The sequence below is a fragment of the Myotis nattereri genome (genome assembly GCF_964212035.1).
Source record: "Myotis nattereri genome assembly, chromosome: 9".
Lineage (NCBI taxonomy): Eukaryota > Metazoa > Chordata > Mammalia > Chiroptera > Vespertilionidae > Myotis > Myotis nattereri.
Genome location: NC_138084.1, coordinates 76,459,601 through 76,481,478, shown reverse-complemented (window position 1 = coordinate 76,481,478; position 21,878 = coordinate 76,459,601). Strand labels below are relative to the sequence as shown.

Below are 21,878 nucleotides of genomic sequence, written 5' to 3'. Positions count from 1 at the left end.
TGACTTGCATGATCTAATCAGAAAGATCTCTCTAGCTCATCCCCCTATAACGCTAACTCAAAAGCCCTTAGGGGACAAATGGCTGGCTAGAGGGAAAAAAGAAGAAATGCCTGGCTGAAAGAAAGGCATGGAGAGGGGTGGAGATGACAGTAAACTGGGGAATGCATCCCTGGACTAAAGGCATTCCTTTTTTCTCTGAACCCTAAACTGGCCAAACTATAGTGGATAAAAAAGATGAGTTCTATAGAAAGGAAGCTCCCTGAGTGATCTGATCATAAATGCCTAAATGGGCAGGTCACGTCCTAGGCATATATTATTTAGTAAAAGGGTTATCTTTGCCTTAAGCAAGACCTGTCTTTAGTTTCTGCACATCTAGGTTAACATACCTTTGAAATAACTCTTTTCAGACCCCTAAAAAAAGTGTAGTCACTTTCATGAAAGCACATAATCTCAACCTGTAATCAGATCCCTGCCTTGCTTTCTCCTATTCTCAAGTAATCTTCCTTCCTTCCCGCCTTAATTTCAAATGCATAAAAGAAACTTATTCTTTGGATCATTTGAGATCTTGCTTCGAGCATGTGTTGTCAGTTTGGCTCAAATTCTTACAAAAATGTCTCTACAAGTTTGGACCTTTCTTATGTCAACACTACCTACCTTCTCATGCTGACACTCCCCTCCCCGACACACACACACACACAGTTGCTATGCTTTATCTATAAATTTTTCACACTTTCCCCCCTAATGCCTGATACTGAAGTAATGTGAATTAAATAAACAATTAATAGTACCAAATGTGTACATGTACAACTCCAAGGTGTTAACAATTGCTATCTGGAGATTAGGGGATTATGAATGTTTTTATTTTTGTTATCATATTAATTTTCTAATGAGAAGAGAAAAAAGTAACTTTTAATAAAAAAAATAGTAGTATCAAAAGCCATGGCATACTCAGCAGAGTCCTCACTACTTTGCAACTGAAAATAACAGCAGGACCAACAGAAAGCTAAATGTAACTATCTTATTAATCAAGGAAAAACATTTAGTGGCAACATATCACTGAGCTATATTCAAATGACATTTATTTTTATTTTATTTTATTTTTAAATATGTTTTTATTGATTTCAGAGAGAGGAAGGGAGAGGGAAAGAGAAATAGAAACATAAATGATGAGAGGGAATCATCAATCGACTGCCTCCTGCACGCCCCCTACTGGGGATTGAACCACAATCCTGGCATGTGCCCTGACTGACTGGAATCGAACTGTGATCTCCTGGTTCATAGGTCGATGCCAAACCACTGAGCCCACCAGCCGATCAACATTTATTTTTAAAATCAGAAAATAATATTATCAGCCAAGAAATGGCATATTTGATCAAATGAAGCAGTTGAATTAAAATTTCAAAACACAGGCAAATTAAGCTATCTCCTCATTCTTGCCCAATCTCATAAGGCCTTACCATAAAGATCAGGTCCATGTGGAGTAAAGACATTATACAAAACAATGTTGAGCGGTGCAATCACCAACTTCCCATAATAGTAGCTGTCAATGACCACCACAGGCACCTGAAACAGAGCAGAAAATACATAGCAATTGCGGAGTTTTGCTCTGGAAACATTCTCACAATGCTCATAGGACAAACTTCAAAATCAAAAACAGAACCAACTCCTAATGTTCTCTTTCCCACATCAGAGGTTGCTTCCACACAGTGAAACATACAGATGATGTATTACAAAATTGTATATCTGAAACTTATATAATGTTATGAACAGATGTTACCCAATAAATTAAATTTAAAAAAGAAGTTGCTGTCATTACAATTTTAGAACAAAATAAGGAAAAGAGAAAACTCACCAGAAAGAGTATTAAAGCCACCAGCGACCAATGGAGGAAACTCTTCCACCTGTGTTTCATGACCAGCAAGTCAAAGGCAATAGGTAAACTATTTAACAGAGAAACAGAAAGTGGGGAGTTATATACTTAGAGAGAATATAGACAGGTCAGATTCACACACCTCGTGCAGAGCTGAGAATAACATGTCTCTAGCAGTTGTACAGAGGAAGAAAGGTGGTACAGGAGAGGATTTCTTCTCAAAAATACACTGTTCTGTTCAGGACCCATCAGAGTGCAATGCACCCACGATGCACAAGAAATATAAAGACTGAGCTTCTGGAATGAGCTCTGTTTTATACATATTTATGTCTAATGGACATTTAAAATATATTAATTATAAGGTAAACGTAGCCTACTGTTCTATACCCTTCCTGCCAAATAAATACTGATTTCTCCCTTTTGTGATATATTAAGATTTTAGCAATATCATATTACAAATGACTTCAATTCTGATATACCCTCTTCTAATACCATTTGTTCTTCTTCCTTTCACATAAGTTCCTGAAGCAAGGAATATGTATGTTGCCTTCACTATTTCTTCCTGAAGGTCTAGCACAGTGGTTCTCAACCTTCCTAATGCTGCGACCCTTTAATACAGTTCCTCATGTTGTGGTGACCCCCAACCATAAAATTATTTTCGTTGCTATTTCATAAGTGTAATGTTGCTACTGTTATGAATCGTAATGTAAATATCTGATATGCAGGATGTATTTAGGCGACCCCTGTGAAAGGGTCGTTCGACCCCCAAAGGGGTCGCAACCCACAGGTTGAGAACCGCTGGTCTAGCATCAAGCTGTAAAGACCGACCTCTCGGGCACAGCCACTATCTCTGCACAAGTCTCATCCCCTTGTCTATCTGCTGCACTTTGCACAGAGCATCTGTTCCTTCCTCTTTAGACGCCCTAGCTCCTGTTCCTTTTTGGATTCTTCTCTCATGCTCCTTCCTAGGCTTCTTTTTTTCCCTATCCCATGGTAGTGCCCTATTATGGTCATAGTTCCCAAAAACAAGTTTCTGTTTTTCTTTCTGTACTCATTTTCTCAGGAAGTGCTTCCACTCTTGCTGCATGATCAATCACCTTCATATCCATGACTTCCGAATCTAGAACGCTAGTCTGAGCCTTTACCCATGCTCCAACACAAAGAATTCCCTCCCTACATCAACCTATTCACACGGAATCCACCCAAATGTCAACTATAGGCTCTATTCCCCCCTCCTCCAGACATCTCTGTGACTTATTTAGCATGCGTTGTCACAGAGCATCATCTTTTATAATTTGAATTTCCACATTCTATTACCTACATTTTGCATTAACATTTGTGTTTTCATTTTTTTCCCTCCCCAGTGGTTACATTTCCATGTGCTATATTCCTCCTTTGATAAGACAGGGTTTTTTGGAAAAGACAATGCTGGGGAAAATAGAAGACAACAAGAAAAGCAGAAGACCAAATAGAAGATGGGTTAACCCCATAGAAGCCATAGGCATGAGTCTCCAGGAGCCGAGCAGGGCTGTTGAGATCAGGACATTGTGGACACCACTCACTGGCCAGGAGTCAGAGCCAACTCAACGGCATGTAACACATAAGTCACCATATTTTTAATTACCTGTTCAATGTCTGCCTTTCCTACTAAAATGCAAGCTCCAAAAAAACAAGAACCATAACTGTTTTATTTTTCACAGTATCAGCCATGCCTAGCACAAAGGATAAGATAAATGATGGTAGTTGCTAACTGATTGTGATCCTGAAATCACTTATCTCGGCTGAAGGCAGACCAATCAAAACGGATGACCCAGAGGTATTTGGGGAACTCCAAAAGTTCAATGTTGATGGAGTAGAGAGTAAAAGAAATGGAAGAACTTAAAAAAAGAAGGCTGGAGAGGTAAAAGGGGGGAAATATAAGGGCTTTATGCGTCATGTTAGAGTTTGCACACCGTGAAACAGGGGCTGGCAAACTTTTATTTAAAGGACCAGACAGCATATAGTCTAGGCCAGCCGTGGGCAAACTACGGCCCACGGGCCGGATCCGGCCCCTTTGAAATGAATACAACTATTGAAATAAAAGACCGTACCCTTTTATGTAATGATGTTTACTTTGAATTTATATTAGTTCACACAAACACTCCATCCATGCTTTTGTTCCGGCCCTCCGGTCCAGTTTAAGAACCCATTGTGGCCCTCGAGTCAAAAAGTTTGCCCACCCCTGGTCTAGGCTTTACAAGGCCTCATACAGTCTCTGTTGCATATTCTTCTGTGTGTGTGTGTTGTTTTTTAACAACCCTTTAAAGTTGCGAAAATTTTAGTTCTTGGGCTGTACAAAAACAAGCCAGCTGGATTTGCTCCATTGGATACAGGTTGCCAACCTCTGGGACACAGAGCATTGGGGAAGCTATTATATAGTTTGGAACAAAATAGGGAGTGATACAATCATATTTGCATTTTAGGGAGATAACTCTAAAAGGAACGTTTGAATGTGGAGAGTAGATTTACAAGGATCAATACTAGAGGCAGGAAGATCATTCAGGAGGCTGTAAGGTAACCCAGGACCAGTGAGAGGTGAAGAAAAGTAGTCAGATTCCAAAGATATTCAGGAGGTGTAATAAATTAATAGGACATGGGAAAGAGAAGAGAGTCACAAATAGTTTCAGGTTCCTGGCTCCGCACAGACAGTACCATTTGCTGAGATCGAAACAGAGGTAAAGAAACAGATATGGAAGGGAGGTAATGAGTTCAATGTCGTAAATATAAATGGAGAGATCTAATAGGCAGCTAGGAATATATGAGTGAAACTGAAGAGATGACTGACTAGATAGCAGAAAGTATAGAAGAGAACCACAAACAAAACCTTAAAGAATAAAGTAATTTGAGGATAATATGCAGAATAAAAGAAAAGATTGAAGGTGGAGATACCAGCCTTTAAAAGTCAATTAAGAAAATTTAAAATGCCTATTCTCTGACTTAGAATTTCCTTTCTAAAAATGTATTCCATAGATAAATTTCCACAAGTATATAGACATATGTACACAAATGTTCACTGAAGCATGTGTATAATAACAAAAAAATGAAAACCAAATGTCTACCAATAAGACAATGGCTAAATAAATTATGAACAGCCATATAATGGAATGCTATGCAATAGATACAAAGAACAATATAAATCTATGTACAATAAAAAATTTACATGAGTATAGAATAATTCTATTTATTTTAAGAATTTTGGTATATAAGTGTGTGTATGCATTTATACATGCAAGGATAATTTCTGGAAAGATATACACAAAACTATCAGCAGTGACTATCTTTGAAGATTGTGTAAGGGGAGAAGAAAATTAAGAATTCTTTTTACCTCAAACAATCCAATACTTTTAAAATAGCCAAAACCGGTTTGGCTCAGTGGATAGAGCCTCGGCCTGCGGACTGAAAGGTCCCAGGTTCGATTCCGGTCAAGGGCATGTACCTGGGTTGCGGGCATATCCCCAGTAGGAGATGTGCAGGAGGCAGCTGATCGACGTTTCTCTCTCATTGATGTTTCTAACTCTCTATCTCTCTCCCTTCCTCTCTGTAAAAAATCAATAAAATATATATTTTAATAAAAAAATAAAATAAAATAAAATAAAATAAAATAATAAAGATATACTACTACTACTATAATGACCTAAACATCAAACTGGAGTTTTTTCTAAATTACTAGTGATCCAGGCAATAAATTAAGGCAGCACAAATAGAATAGAGTGGTGGGAACAAAAAGTACGAAAGGAATGACAGGCACTATGAAACTAAGAAAAACTATTCTGGGGGCAAGAAGGGAGGACTGAAAGGAACTCAGATTTCAAGCCGTGGCGACTGAAAAAACACAGCCTAGGGTGGTAGTGTGGAAAAAGCATCTGCTACAGAGTCAGAAGTGCCTGGACCCAAAAGCAAACATCTTAAAGGCAAATTACTCAACCTCTTGGACTCTACTCTCTCATTTACAAAGCACTCATAATTGATTTCTCCTGCAGAGTTGTTATAAGGTTTAGGAATGAAGTTTGTAAGTGGGTTAGCAGTGTCTAACACGCAGCAGATGCTTAACAGTTACTATTCTTATTAATCAAAACAATGAGCACCAAGAGAAATATCCTTTCATTTCCCAGTCTTTGCAGACCCAAATAAATCCTCTAACTTTAGATCCTACCCAGAGAATATGGAGATAACCTAACATTAAGATTTACTATATGCCCAGTGACACAAGGGAGATGAATTGTGTTAGTTTCTTACCCAAGAGCCACACTGAATGGCCAGCCAATGATTGCCCCAGCTGCTACTCCAAGCACAGCAATGGAAGTTTTGTCCATATACCAGCCAGTCATGGCTATCAATGTAGTATACATACAGAAACTACTAGGAAGAAATGCTGTAAGAGTAAAGACATGAAAAAAAGGGGGACAGGAACAAGAGTTTGAGATTTATTAAGTATCAATTATTAAAAATTTACCTACTATATTGCAAAATGTCAATAACCAGGAACATATTATGAGCAATGCTATATTAGAAGTGGGCACCTTTTAAAAAAAGAAATGCAATGATTTTCTTGTTTTCTCACTCCTGTTTTTAGGTACCAACACATCACCCAGCCAGTTATACAATACCAACCATGCCATCCCTCTCCTGGCCTATACCCAAATCTAAAACTTATAGAACTCCAGGTTCCCCAGGCATAACCCCAGGCTATATTTCCAGGCACTGAATATGCTTCAGGAAACTTAGAGCCACTGCTGACAATCTATTTCTGGAGAAGTTTATCTTCTGACAGTCTTCTGAGGCTGTCCAAGTACCAACCTGTTCCCCATAGGAATTCTGGGAAACCTCAAAGGCCAAAAGTTGGATGGTAACACTGATTTGCATCCTGCATCCACTGACATAGATGTGTGGCCTTAGGTGTCCCCCTAATTATTTCCATCTAGTATTACTTTGCTGTTGTATACAGCAGGGGACTGACTGTACTCAGGTTCTCTACAATAGTGACGTTTGATCAAAGTGTTTCCACCAATTCTACACAAAAATGCAGATCTGCATCTCCCTGCTGTATGAGGTCTACTTCACCTAGCACTGGGGAAGAAAAGTCAGTACTGACTCCAACAAGAACCACGATGAAGAGGCAATATGATCTAAGAACCTTGGCAAAGAGATGAGGCTTTGTCTCAAAGGATGCTATGAACTCATCTGTGCCTTCACATTCTCAACTGAGGTTACAAAACTAAAGACACTCCCAAGTATCTCCCTCAGAGAAGCATCAATTTTAGGAGTAGCAAAGTAACTAGAAAAAAGTCGGGTACAACCTTCACAGATAAATGCTAAACAGAATCGATGCCACCCACAGCTACAGATTGCAGCTGCCAGTGTTCAGGCAAGGGGAGCAGAGGAATCTGAGGTTCTGCCAGCTCAGAGGGGAGAGCACAGTCTCATTTAGGCCACTGGCTCTCAAAGTTATTTGGGTGTGGAGCCCTGAGGTGTCTGCAGAACAACATAGATTTTGATAGTCAATGAAGAAAAAACATATACTTTTGAGCTGGATACAATTTGTGTGCATATTTAGTGTGTATACTAGATTCTGGTACAAGCAAGCAGGAATTAAAATTGAAATAATTATATATAGTAACAATTTTTCCAGAGACTGGGAACAGGCTGCCTTTTGGCAGCAGGTTACCTTGGTTCAGCTCATAGAACACGAATGTTCACTGGCAGCATAGTTTGAAAGCCACCTCTCTAGATTAAGGTTCTTATTCTCGATTTCTACAAACTTAGTATGAAAAAAAAAATCTCAACAGAAGATGTAAACCTTTACAGAACACATTGCAAATACTGGGCAGAAAGGAGAACCACCAAGAACAGGTTTTTTAGGCACAAGAGCTTTCTTGAGCAAAATAATAAAATGATTTTCCTTCCCCTAACAAAGAAAGAGGGGGTGCCTGTGTTTTTCAGCCTTACAGTGACAAAAAAATATAATATGTAACAGAAAGCAACCTCATGAAAACAACAGCTCTACCACTTACGAATTGTTTGACTTTCAGTAAGTCATGTCATCTTTCTAAGTTCCAACAAAAATGAGAAAATACTTACCTTCCTTAATGTGGTAAAGCCAATCCAGAGTGTACAGGTAAGAGTGATCTGGACATTATTGACATGTTATACAAATATAAACTGTATCTGGACAAGTTCCTTCTTTAAATGCAACTGTGAAATATCAGTGAACCTGTTATACCCTCACCTGCTCCTTTACTTACCTGAAGATGAGCAGAACATGCCAGTGCTGAGAACCAAGAAGGCTAGCATCATTCGACTCACGTGCAACCCAAACTTCTTACACACGGCCCTAGGAGAAAGGCAAAAACTCTCAGCAGAGCACATCGTGGGGATGGAAATTTCAAATCAAAAGACAAAAACATGCCCGCATCACAGAGAACACGGAAGATGTAAAGTCAAATACCGAGCGGATTTGACGGGTTTGTTAGCAATGTTCACGTGCATAAGGAGAGAAGCTCTCTCCCTACAAGGAAAGATATACTTTCTGTGCGAAGGGCATGTCTACTAACAATAGGAAAACAGCATGATGTTGTAGAAAACAATAGGCCTCAGACTCACATAGGCACAGGTTCAAATCTGGAGTCTGCCACTTACTAGCAGTGACACCCTTGTCTAGGTACATACTCACTCTGTCAGATTCCTCCTTTGTAAAAAGAGGTTAGTGAGACTTTGTACGGTTTCTGGGAGGACAATGCATGGCCAAGTGCTTAGAAGAGTGCCTGGCAGTCACTCAATGAATGGTAGTTGTCAGAAAAAGACTAGGAGATACACCACAGTGTTAATAAGTCCTTATCTAAGTCAGGGTTTCTCAAACTTAAGCAATTAATTATACACTCCCTTTACTTCTTTCCTGTAGGTCTTTAAAAGGCCTATAAATGAAACATTATTAGAAATTGTTATTGCTTCATTCAGTCAAAATTTGCTCAGACATACCATGTGTTAACTATTTGTATTGCTCAGGTTACTTACTGCATCTCAGAGCTTCTTTCTGAAATAATTTAGCTTCTTCCTAAGTATATCCTTTAGAAGTTCCTTTAGTGAAGCTCTGTTAATGGTAAATTCTGTTTTTGTTGGATTTCTTTTTCTGTCTTTTATATTATGTATAAAAAGTCTTTATTTAGCTCTTAAAAGACGGTTTGCCTGAGTATTCAATTTTAGAATGACAGTAATTTTCTCCAGCACTTTGAAGATATTTATTTATTATTTATTTATTTATTTATTGCCTTTGGCATTTGAGAAGGCGTCAGTGAGCCTAACATTCCTTTATAGGTAATCTATTAAGTTCTCTGTCAACTTTTAAGATCTCCTCTTTTTTTTTTTTTTTAATCTTTATTGATTTCAGAGAGGAAGGGAAAGGGAGAGAGAAACAGAAACATCAATGATGAGAGAGAATCATTGATTGGCTGCCACCTGCAAGCCCCCTACTGAGAATCGAGCCTGCAACCCAGTCATGTGCCTTGACCAGGAATTGAATCATGACCTCCTGGTTCATAGGTCAATCAGTGCTCAACCACTAAGCTACACCAAAATCTCCTCTGTTCTTGAAGTTCTACACAGTTTCACTCTTCCTTTTTAGTTATGCATATCAAGATACGTTGGGCTTTCTGAATCTGTGGATTAGCATCTTTTTTTTTCCCCATCAATTCTGGAAAATTCTTAGCCATTACTTCCCTGAAAACTGCCTCTCCCCATCCTCCCCATTATCTCCTAGAATGTGATTAGATATCACATCTTTCAACTCTATCATACACAATGTCAGTGGACATATAGGTGGTTTCCAATCTTAGCTATTGTGAATAATGTGGCAATGAACATTCTTAACTCTTTTATATTTCCATTTGTTGTCACTCTGTACTGCATTCTTAGTGTTTTCTTCAGATCAATCTTCTAGTTTACATGTTAGTAATGTCTAATCATCTGTTTAAACCAGAGGTGGGGAACCTTTCTCTGCCAAGGGCCATGTGGATATTTATAACATCATTTGTGGGCCATACAACATTATCAACTTAAAAATTAGCCTGCTATATTTGGTCAAACACTTAATTAACTCACCCCCATGCCTTGGCAGAGCCAGGCCAAATGATTTTGTGAGCCTTATACAACCTGCAGGCCGGATGTTCCCCACCCCTGGAGACCTATCTACTGAATTTTAAATACCAATTCTTACATTTTCATTTCTAGAAGTTCTGTTCAGTTCTTTTTCAAATCTGCCTGGTTATTGTTGTAGTCTCAGTTCTTTTAACTTCTTTATTTTATTGTGGTAAGAACACTTAATATGAGATCTATCCTCTTAACTGATTTTTAAGTGTAAAACATTGTTATCTATAAGCATAATGGTGTACAGCAAATCTCTAGAATGAATTCATATTGTATAACTGAAATTGTATATCCATCGATTAGCAGCTTCCTGTTTCCCCCTCTCTCCAACGCCTGGCAACCACAAGTCAATTCTTTTGCTTCCATGAATGTGACTATTTTAGAAACCTCATATAAGTGGAATCATGCAGTGTTTGTCCTTCTGTGACTGGTTATTTCACTTAGCATAATGTCCTCAAGGTTCTTCCATATTGTCACATATTGCAGGATTTCACTCTTTTAAGACTGAATAATATGCCATTGTATGTATATAACACATTTGCCACCCCCACCCCCCTCCGCCATTCATCTGTCAATGGATATTTACCTTGTTTTCAATCTTGGCTATTGTGAACAATGTTGCAATGAACATGGGAATGTGCATATTTCTTCCAGATTCTGATTTCAATTTTTTTAGGTAAATACTCAGAAATGGGATTGCTACCCAGCTGGTGTGGCTCAGTAGCTGAACATGGAACCAAGCACCAAGTCGTCACCAGTTCCATGACCAGTCAGGGCACATGCCTGGGGTTGTGGGCTCGATACCCAGTAGGGGGCATGCAGGAGGCAGCTGATCAATGTTTCTATCTCTCTCTCCCTTTCCCTTCCTCTCTAAAAATCAATAAAAACATATTTTTTTAAAAGTGGGATTGCTGGTAGTCGAGTTTTAATTTTTTGAGGAACCTCATACTGTTTTCCATAGTTGCACTACCATTTTGCATTCCCACCAACGGTGTGTGGGTCCTAATTTCTCTACTTCCTTGCCAACATCTGTTGTCTTTGTTTGTTTGTTTGTTTGTTTTTAACAGCCACTGTAACAAATATGAAGTGATCTCATTGTGGTTTTGACTTGTATCTCCCTGATGATTAGCGACATTGATTGCCTTTACACATATCTATTGGTCATTAGTATGTCTTCTTTGGAGAAATGTCTATTCAAGTCTTCAATCCATTTTATAATCAAATTATTAGTGTTTTTGCTATTGAGTTGCTGGAGTTCCTTACAAATATGGTTTACAATTATTTTCTCCCATTTTGTATTCTGTTGATTAGTCTCATTTCTGATTTATGTTTTCAATTCCCTCTTACATGTCTTTAAAAATATTAAATATGCTTACTTTACATTCTCCTTTCAGTAATTCCTAATAAATGAAGTCGTGCGGGTCAGCTACCTGTCGTTATGTCTGTTGGCCCTCAGGCATAGCGCCTTGTCCCTTCCGTGCTCTATGGTTTATTTTTACTACAATGTCGTGTTCACTGAAACTTTACCTGTGGCAATTCTTTGACACTTGGGTTAAGAATTCACTCCTCTAACGAAATTTTACGTTCACTTTTGCAAGTAGCCTGAAAGCACTACCATCCCAGAACAATTTTAAACAAATTCTCAACTTGGGGGTTGGGGGACCAAGTGGGTGATTTGAATTCAATCCTGAGCCCATATGACGACCAACTTATGGTTATAATCCTCAAAGGCAGAATTGGCTTTCCTTTTTCTCTTCTATTCCACCCAGAGTCAAGGCCAACTATTTTTTTATCTGACATTTTTAGCTGTTTTGCAGTGGGAAGATTTTTAATAATGATCATTAAGTCCAAATACCTTTAACAGCATTAACAAAATAAGATGTTTGTTAGGCTTCATGTAAAAAAAATGAGCTATTTTTATTATTAAAATACTTAGTATTTCCACTAATATTCAATCAAACAATAGGTACTTGGTGAAATTCCTTTACTGGATGCAAATAAGAGCAGTGAGTCCCACACGGGAATAAGTTCCTGTCAGTTAAGCTCAAGGGGAAAAGGTAAATCATGATCCTATCTATATCTTGGGACCCAAAATAAAGCGCTACTAAATCCTCCCAAAGAGAAGACTAGTTAGATATGTATTAACAAAATTAAAATTAATAATATGAAGTTACAATATTTATGAAACTCAGGGGGAAAAAAGTGATCATTAGAAGTATTCCCCTTCCAACAGTTTGTTTCAAACAAGAGATCACATTTTAGATATAATATTAGGAGCCAGAAGGAAAGTGTTTTCTATTTTTAAACACTGCTAATACTATCAGAAAAATAATCTATATTGGGTTTCCTCATAGCACTTTTAGAAGCAAAGCTTTTATACTCACTTGTAAAAGTAAAGTTCACAGATACAGCTCACAAAAGCCAGAAGACATCGTAAAAAGTAAAAGACAAGAATCTGAAAGAAACCCAGGACAAAAAACAAAAACAAAAACAGATCACAGATACAAGTCAGCAAAACTCTTAACAATGACACAACTCTCCTTTGTTATTAATAACACTATAAATTTATATAGTCCTTATAAAAGCAATATGTATCAAAAACCATGAAAATTTTCACATCCCTAAATTCAGTGTATCTAATTCTATGATTCCAGCTCACAGAAGTAACTATGTAAGTAAATATGGGATGGTGGTTCTATTCATGAAAATATTAATTGCAGCACTATTAATTTAGAAAAACTTTTTTAAAAACTACAAAATGTCCAATTATAGGGAAATGGTTAAATAAATTTAGTGAAATGGTTAAATAAATTAGGCTGTATCTATTTCATGGACAAGTATACAGATATTAAAATTTCTGGTTACAAAAAAAAAGTAGAAAAATTCTTATATAAAGCTTACTCATTCAACAAACATTTCTTAAAGACAACTGTATAGATGTAGATGTGAACAAAACTAACTCCATTTCTGTATCCCAGAATTCATTTCATTTTTAAGTTTTCATACTGTGGCCTTTGACAAACTTCACTATGTTTAGCAAGCATATCAAAGCTTTCTAGTTGATGATTATCCGTGGTCCTTAAAATGTAGTCATAAATAGCCCGAGCACGTTTGGCTCAGTGGTTAGAGCCTCGGCCCACAGACTGAAGGGTCCCAGGTTCAATTCTGGTCAAGGGCATCTGTCTCTCTCACATCAACGTTTCTCTCTCTGTGTCTCTCCCTCTCCATTCCACTCTCTCTAAAAATCAATGGAAAAATATTCTTGGGTGAGGACCTAAGTAACAACATGGTGGTAAGTTTGCTGGGTTTTCGTTTTTTGTCTTTCATATTCCAAACTTGGAGCTAAAGAAGTTGGCAACTAGAAATGCCAATGGGCAGAGACAAAATAACACCAATGAGTACCTGCTCTATCTAGCCAAAAAAACAAGAAAGGGATAGCCTAGCAAGACAGAAAACTTTTAGACAAGAACCACTCTACTCCAGCCAAGTGCCCCATAAAAAAATGTAGCTCCATTCTCATCGATGCGACCAAAGATCCAGTAGGAAGCCAGGACTTTTATCCTTGCCCGTGGCAATGAGCTCTCTCTTCCACCCCAGTGTCAGTGGTGATTCCCTGGAAAGCCTGTTCCCCTCCCCCAACCTAGCAGTACAGTCATTGCTACTTATTGATGCGTACACAGTCTGAAAAATTCAATGTTAGGCGATTTCGTCCTTGTACGAACGTCATAGACTGTATTTACACAAACCTAGATGGTGGCCTAGTAGCACTTACCACAGTACTGTAGAAAACCACACGAGATTAAATCAAGCACAAGAGAAATGATGTACTCAAGAGACACAGTGAACACTGGATGTATGAGGCTGCTGCCAACATAAGATGGCATAACGCTTTACTTTTTTTTTTTTTTAAACTTTTTAAAATAAGTATAAAGAGCCCTAGCCGGTTTAAAATAAGTATAAAGAGCCCAACGGATAGAGTGTTGGCCTGCAGACTGAAGGGTCCCAGGTTCAATTCTGGTTTAGGGAACATGCCTGGATTGCAGGCTCGATCCCTGCAAAAGGATGTGAACAAATATAAGTTGATCAATGATTCTCTCTCATCATTTATGTTTCTATCTCTCTCTCCCTCTCCCTTCCTCTCTGAAATCAATAAAAATATATTTTTAAAAAAGTATAAAGAATCCACTCTAAATTACTGATAAAAAGTTTAGTATAGTAAATACATAAACCTGTAACATAGTCATTTATATCATTATAAAGTATTATGTACTTTACATAACTGAACATGCTGTACTTTTATATGACTGGGAGCACAGTAGGTCTGTTTACACCAGCATCACCACAAACACATGAGGAACGCGTTGCATCCATTGTTGAACCACAGTGTCATTATGCAGTACACCTACCCTGCCCACTAGGGTGTTATCAGTGGAGGCCTACCCTCACCTGCAGTAACAAGTGGAGTATATCAAAGGAAGCCAGCTAAAACAAAGGCTTCATTACGACCCAGAGGAGCAGAGCAGTGCAGCAGAAGCACACGGGGCCCATGAATAAGATCCAGTCTCATAATGGAATACCCAAAATATCCAAGTTTTAACTGAAAATTACTTGTCAACAGTAAGATTTCAAACTCAATGAAAAAAATCAATCAATAAATACCAAAAGAAAAAGAGAGAGATGTTAAAATCACTTAAGTATTAAAGCAGGGGTCCTCAAACTACGGCCCACAGGCCACATGCAAATACAAATATTGTATTTGTTCCCGTTTTGTTTTTTTACTTCAAAATAAGATATGTGCACTACGCATAGGAATTTGTTCACAGTTTTTTTTTAATCTATAGTCCGGCCCTCCAACCGTCTGAGGGACAGTGAACTGGCCCCCTGTTTAGAAAGTTTGAGGACCCCTGTATTAAAGGAACCACTGTAACATTGAAAAAGAGATAGAAGAAGCTATAAACAAATGGAAGAATATACCGTGTTCATGGATTGGTAGAATCAATATCATTAAAATGTCCATACTGCCCTAACTGGTTTGGCTCAGTGGATAGAGCGTCCGCCTGCGGACTGAAAGGTCCCAGGTTCGATTCCAGTCAAGGGCATGTACCTTGGATCCGGGCATATCCCCAGTAGGGGGTGTGCAGAAGGCAGCTGATTAATGTTTCTCTCTCATCGATGTTTCTAACTATCCCTTTCCCTTCCTCTTTGTAAAAAAAGTCAATAAAATATATTTTTTTTAAAAAATAAATAAAGCCGAAACCGGTTTGGCTCGGTGGATAGAGCGTCGGCCTGCGGACTGAAAGGTCCCAGGTTCGATTCCGGTCAAGGGCATGTACCTGGGTTGCGGGCACATCCCCAGTAGGAGATGTGCAGGAGGCAGCTGATCGATGTTTCTCTCCCATCGATGTTTCTAACTCTCTATCTCTCTCCCTTCCTCTCTGTAAAAAATCAATAAAATATATTTTAAAAAATAAATAAATAAATAAATAAATAAAAAATAAAATGTCCATACTACTCAAGGCAATCTACAAATTCAATGCAATCTATCTATGTTAAAATACCAATAGCATATTTCACAGATCTAGAACAAATACTCCAAAAATGCATATGGAACCAAAAAAGACCCCAAATAGCTGCAGCAATCTCGAGAAAGAAAAACAAAGTTGGAGGAATCACAATACCAGATGTCAAGTTAATACTGCAAAGCTGCTGTAATTAAAACAGCCTGCTACTGGTATAACAACAGGCATACAGATCAATGAAACAGAACAGAGACCCCAGAAATCAACCCCAGTCATTAATATTTGATAAAAGAGTCAAGAACATACAATGGAGTCAAGACAGTCTCTTCAATAAATGGTATTGGGGGAAATTGGACAGGTACATGCAAAAAAATTAAACTAGATCACCAACTTACACCGTACACAAGAAATGATAAAACTCAAAATGATAAAAGACTTAAATGTAAGTTGGGAAACCATAAAAATCCTAGAAGAATCTATAGGCAGCAAAATCTCAGACATCTCTCATAGCAATATGTTTACGGATACATCTCCTAGGACAGTGATGGCGAACCTTTTGAGCTCGGCGTGTCAGCATTTTGAACAACCCTAACTTAACTCTGGTGCCGTGTCACATATAGAAATTTTTTGATATTTTCAATCATAGTAAAACAAAGACTTACATTTTTTATATTTATTTTATATATTTAAATGCCATGTAACAAAGAAAAATCAACCAAAAAAATGAGTTTGCGTGTCACCTCTTACACGTGTGTCATAGGTTCGTCATCACTGTCCTAGGACAAAGGAAACTAAGGAGAAAATAAACAAATGGGACTACATCAAAATAAAAAGCTTCTGCACAGCAAAAGACACCATCGACAAAACAAAAAGAGAGCCCGCTGTATTGGAGGAACATACCTGACAATGATATATCTGATAAAGGGTTAATATCCAAAATATATAAGGAACTCATACAACTGAAGAAAAGGAAGACAAACAATCCAATTAAAAAATGGGCAAAAGAACCTAAATAGACACTTCTCCAAAGAGGACATACAGAAGGCCAAGAGACATATGAAAAAATGCTCAAAGTCACTAATCATCAAAGAGGTGCAAATTAAAACAACAATGAGGTATCACCTCACACCTGTCAGAATGGCTACCATCAACAAAGCAACAAATGACAAGTGCTGGCGAGGATGTGGAGAAAAGGGAACCCTAGTACACTGCTGGTGGGAACACAGACTGTGCAGCCATTATGGACAACAGTATGGAGTTTCCTAAAAAAAAATTAAATATGGAACTGCTATTTGATGCACTGATCCCACTTCTAGGAATATATCCTAAGAAACTCAAAATACCAATCAGATCAGAAAGAATGTACACATCCCTATGTTCATTGCAGCACAATTTACAATAGCTAAGATCTGGAATCAGCCCAAGTGCCCATCAGTACATGAGTGGATAAAAAAGCTGTGGTACATTTATACCATGGAATACCTTGCAGCAGTGAAAAAGAAGGATCAATTACCCTTTGAGACAGCATGGAGGGACCTGGAGAGTATCACGTTAAGTGAAATAAGTCAGTCAGAGAAAGACAAGTATCACATGATCTCATTCATATGTGGAATCTAATTAACAAAATAAACTGACAAATGGAATAAATCCAGAGGCATAGAAGCACGGAACAGAGTGCAGAATCTCGCAGGGAAGGCAGGGGGATTGTGGATGAGTGGGAGGTAATCAACCAAAGACCTTGTATACATATATGCATAACCCATGAACACAGATAATAGGATGGTGAAAGCCTGGGACCGGGGAGGGGAGGAGGGCAGGGACTGACTCAAGGGGGTCGATGGGGGGAAAAGGAGGGCATATGTAATACTTTCAACAATTAAGATTTTTTAAAATAATAATAATAAAGGAGCCATTATAAAATTGCTTCAATGAACAACTAAGAACATGCTTGAAACAAATGAAAAATATAGAAAGTCTCAGTAAAGAAACAGAAACTATAAAGAAAACCCAAATGGAAATTTTACAATTTAAAAAAATATAATAACCAAAATAAAATCTTAATGGGTAGGGTCAACAGTGAAATGGAGGGGACAGAGCAAATAATCAGTGAACAGGAAAACAGAACATTAGAAATTAACCTTAACAACACAGAGAAAAAGAGACTGGGGATTGCAGGGAGGAAGAACAGAGTCTCAGGGACCTGTAGGACTAAAATAAAATATCTAACATTCATGTCATTAGAGTCTCAGGAGAGGAGAAACAGGGCAGGGCTGAAAAAGTACTAAAAAAAAAAGAAAATACAGCTAAAAACTTTCCAGCCCAGCCAGAGTGGTTCAATGGTTGAGCATCGACCTAGGAACCAGGAGGTCACAGTTAGATTTCCGGTCAGAGCATATGCCTGGGTTGTGGGCTTGATCCCCATTATGGGGCATGGAGGAGGCAGCTGGTCAATGACTCTCATCATTGATGTTTCTATCTTTCTCTCCCTCTCTGTTCCTCTCTGAAATCAATAGAAATATATATATTTTTAAAATAAACTTTCCAAATTTGGCAAAAGACATAAGCCTAAAGATTCAAGAAGCTAAGAAAACTCCAAACAAGACAAACCCAAAAGAAATCCATGCCAAGACACATCATAGTCATATTTCTGAAAAGTAATCAGGTTAGGTCTCGGTTTAATTTCTAACTATCCTTCAGCACTCTGTTTAAGTAGGCTCTCCTAATAGGCTATCCCACTGCACACTGGTACTCTTCCTTCATAAGACTCACTACATTTATAATTACTTGCTCAATTACAAGTAGTCTTCCCACTGAGCCATGCTGGCCAGGCTAGTAGTAATTGAAGACTATAGAGAATCTGACTGTTTTATGAAAGGACATAATTTGTAATTTCCTTAAAATTTTTTTAAATCAAAATAACAGTTTGAGATTGTTTTTAAAGTTAACCATTACTACAAAACTTTAAGGAAAAACAGTAGTTCCCAGTTCCACTTCTTGTGTTCAAATCCCAGTCCCCAGAGGCAACCACTTTCTTTCAACTGTCTTAGTTATTTCTTCTGATGGTTTTATTAAACCATAAATTCCATGGGGGCAGAGATTTGGTTATTGTTACATCCATAGCACTTAATAAAGTGTCCACCAAACAAAAGTTGCTTAATTAATATTTGCTGAACAATGAATGAATAAATAATTCTTCTTCTAGAAAATGTCTCCTCTTAACTACCAAACTATTTTGTCCTTTTCTCACCTCTTGATCGGTTGTGATTGCTTCCAGGTTGGCCTGCCCTTACCTTATTAGTTTGTAGAATTCTTGCATGAAATGCAGCTGGCCAGGCATGAAGCAGCAGGTAAGCATAGGAGCGAATGGCATAAACTGGGGAATATTCCCAAGTCTGGAATCCCTGCCCGTAGATGAGGTAGTGTGTCTGAAAGTACAAAACAGATGAATTCAGGGTTATAGTGGCCAAAAATCCTTGTTTAAAGAATGAAGATGCCGAAACAGGTTTGGCTCAGTGGATGGAGCGTCAGCCTGCGGACTGAAAGGTCCCAGGTTCGATTCCGGTCAAGGGCATGTACCTGGGTTGCGGGCACATCCCCAGTAGGAGATGTGCAGGAGGCAGCTGATCGATGTTTCTCTCTCATCGATGTTTCTGGCTCTCTGTCTCTCTCCCTTCTTCTCTGTAAAAAATCAGTAAAATATATTTGAAGAAAGAATGAAGATGAAGATTTTAAGCAAAAGTATTAATGAAATAACGGTATACAAAAATGTTGAAACTCTCAACAAGATTTGCAACTAATGGATAAGAATCAAAATGACACAATATTAAGAAATATTAGGACATTATAAATTCTACAAGATTATTGTTTGGTCAACTTTAAAAGCTTGAATTTTACCTTCTACTTATTTAAAAAACAAAACAAAACTCTAAATCTGCCTGGCCAGGGTGGCTCAAGTGATTGAGCATCAACCTATGAACCAGGAGGTCATAGGTTCGATACCTGGTCAGGGCACTTGCCCTGGTTGGGGGCTGGGTCCCCCATTGGAGGCCAATGATTCTCTCTCATCACTGATGTTTCTATTTCTCTCTCCCTCTCAGTTTCTCTCTGAAATCAATAAAAATATTAAAAACAAAACAACAAAACTTAAAAAAACTCAAAATCTTATATTTTCCTTAAACCACCTACACTAAACATTCTTTTTTTATGAAAAATGTGATGTGAAAATTTCACCTCTGAATTTTCGGTAATACAAAGCCAACCAACTTATAAATCTAAAAATCAAGAAATAGCCGTATGAGCATACTACTTAGTAATGATATTTCTTTTAGTAACCATCAGAAGAAATAACTAAGAAAGTTGAAAGCGGCTGCCTCTGGGGACTGGGATTTGAACACAAGCAATGGAACTGGAAACTACTGTTTTTCCTTAAAGTTTTGTAGTAATGGTTAACTTTAAAAACTTTCTCAAAGTGTTATTTTGATTTTTAAAAATTTTTAAGGAAATTACAAATTATATCCTTTCATAAAACAGCCAGATTCCCTACAGCCTTCAACTGGCTGGCGTGGCTCAGTGGTTGAGCATCCACCCATGAACCAGGAGGTCAAGGGTTTATTCCTGGTCAGGGCACATGCCCGGGTTTCCGGCTCCATCCCCAACAGGGGGCATGCAGGAGGCAGCTGATCAATGATTCTCTCTCATCATTGATGTTTCTCTCTCTCTCTCTTCCTCTCCCTTCCTCTCTGAAATCAATAAAAATGTATTTTAAAAAAATAGGCACTTCTACTAAATCATCAACTTAGAATACAAAAGTGCAAATAAAGTTATTTTCCTACTAGTAACACGTGTATATAGTATTTGTATCTTGATTGGTAACAAGGTCCCAGGCAATGAAATCAAGAACAACAAAAATACCCAAAGAAGTCACCTACTGGTTCCCAGTAGTTGAACGTTTCATCGCAGTCAGAGATGTTGCTCAGAAGAGCAGCACATAACCTTGCTGAGAGCAAGCACTTGAAAGCAGTAGATCCTTCCGGTGCCCAAACTTGGCCTGCTTTGTTCCCAGATGACCTGCTCAGAAGCAAAAAAAAAAAAAAAAAAAAAAAAAGTATGTGTCAGGAAGTGCCTACTAACTAGAAGGGCTAAAATTAGACAAAAAAGACAGGACTGGCAAGGGACATTAAAGCCCTGAAGTTCTCCAATAGCGGTGAGCAGTTAGCGGTCCGGAGCCGATCAACCTTCATCATTCCTTCCACTTCCTGCTTTGCAGGTGTGAGCGAACGCATACCCTTTAGTTCTCGCATCTATGACGCTCCATTTACCCGCAGCCAACTAACCACTCTCTTGAAGACCACAAAGCTCTCACCCCGTTTCTTTCTTTTCGTAACAAGGCATTGCTCTCCGTGGCTTTATTTATTCATCAGCTCATTTATTCCAACGTACAGAGGCCTAACATGTGCAAGGCGCTGTGCCCTCTTCCAGCTCCGTCTGCTGACAGCTCTTCCGTGCAGCCCTAACCTGCGGTTCCCGGCCTGGGAGAGAGGCGGGGGCCGTGCTGGAGGCTGTGGGGCCCTCGCATGAACGGGCCGGGCTTTGGGGAGAATGAAGGAAACGGCGAGACCCCAAAAGGTGTACTCTCGGCTCTCGCCGCTCACACACAGGACGCCAGCCCCCGCCGGGCCGGGCCGGGCGCCGCACCCCGTTTCCTTACAGCAAATTCGGACCCGAGGTGGAGGTCTAGGACGGGGTGGAGACGGAACGCTGACCCGCCCGAGAAGAGCAAAAGGACCCGGGTGCAGAGGCAGCCGGGCCCCCGGGGCCAGCGGGCCCGCGCGGCCGAGACCCCGAGACCCCGCGCCGCCGCCGGCCACGCCCCCGCCCCGCACCTACTCGGCCCGCGGCTCCGCGCCGCCCGCCTCGCGGCCGCACAGCAGCTCCCGCAGCTTGTCCGCGGCCGAGGCCGTGTCGCCGCCGCTGCTCCCGCCTCCCTTGGGGCGCTGCCGAGCCCCGCGGCTGGCCATGGCCAGCTGGGACGAGAAGGTAGAAGCCCACGGACACCCTACGGAGAGGGCGAGCACCCAGGCATCGCGCTGGCTGGCAGACGGCGTCCGCCGAGGGACAAAAGACCTTGACATGCGCAGACAACACTAAATCACAGCGTGGTGGGGCCGATGGGGGCACATCCTAGGGTAGAAAAGAAAGAGGACCTGAGACTACTTTCGCCGTCACAGCTGTCCCTTCCACACACTCATGACGCTGGGCATTCCTCCCTGCCTCTAACTCTCGCCGCCTTCACTTTTCAGCATTCTCCACTC

The 21,878-nt window shown here is 39.4% G+C and overlaps 1 protein-coding gene across 1 annotated transcript in view; it reads right to left on the bottom strand.

Annotated features, from left to right (window-relative positions):
- ALG9 (ALG9 alpha-1,2-mannosyltransferase) overlaps window positions 1–21,649 on the bottom strand; it is a 106,103-nt gene extending 84,454 nt beyond the window's left edge. The window contains exons 1-8 of the mRNA XM_081099171.1: window positions 21,454–21,649; window positions 20,496–20,634; window positions 18,858–18,992; window positions 12,433–12,503; window positions 8,152–8,240; window positions 6,146–6,281; window positions 1,853–1,940; window positions 1,458–1,563 (exon numbers count right to left, since the gene is read on the bottom strand). Of these exons, the coding sequence (XP_080955297.1) occupies window positions 1,458–1,563; window positions 1,853–1,940; window positions 6,146–6,281; window positions 8,152–8,240; window positions 12,433–12,503; window positions 18,858–18,992; window positions 20,496–20,634; window positions 21,454–21,584 (895 nt within the window). The 5' untranslated portion in view covers window positions 21,585–21,649. The remainder of the gene's footprint in view (window positions 1–1,457; window positions 1,564–1,852; window positions 1,941–6,145; window positions 6,282–8,151; window positions 8,241–12,432; window positions 12,504–18,857; window positions 18,993–20,495; window positions 20,635–21,453) is intronic.
- Between the last annotated feature and the right edge of the window lie 229 nt (window positions 21,650–21,878).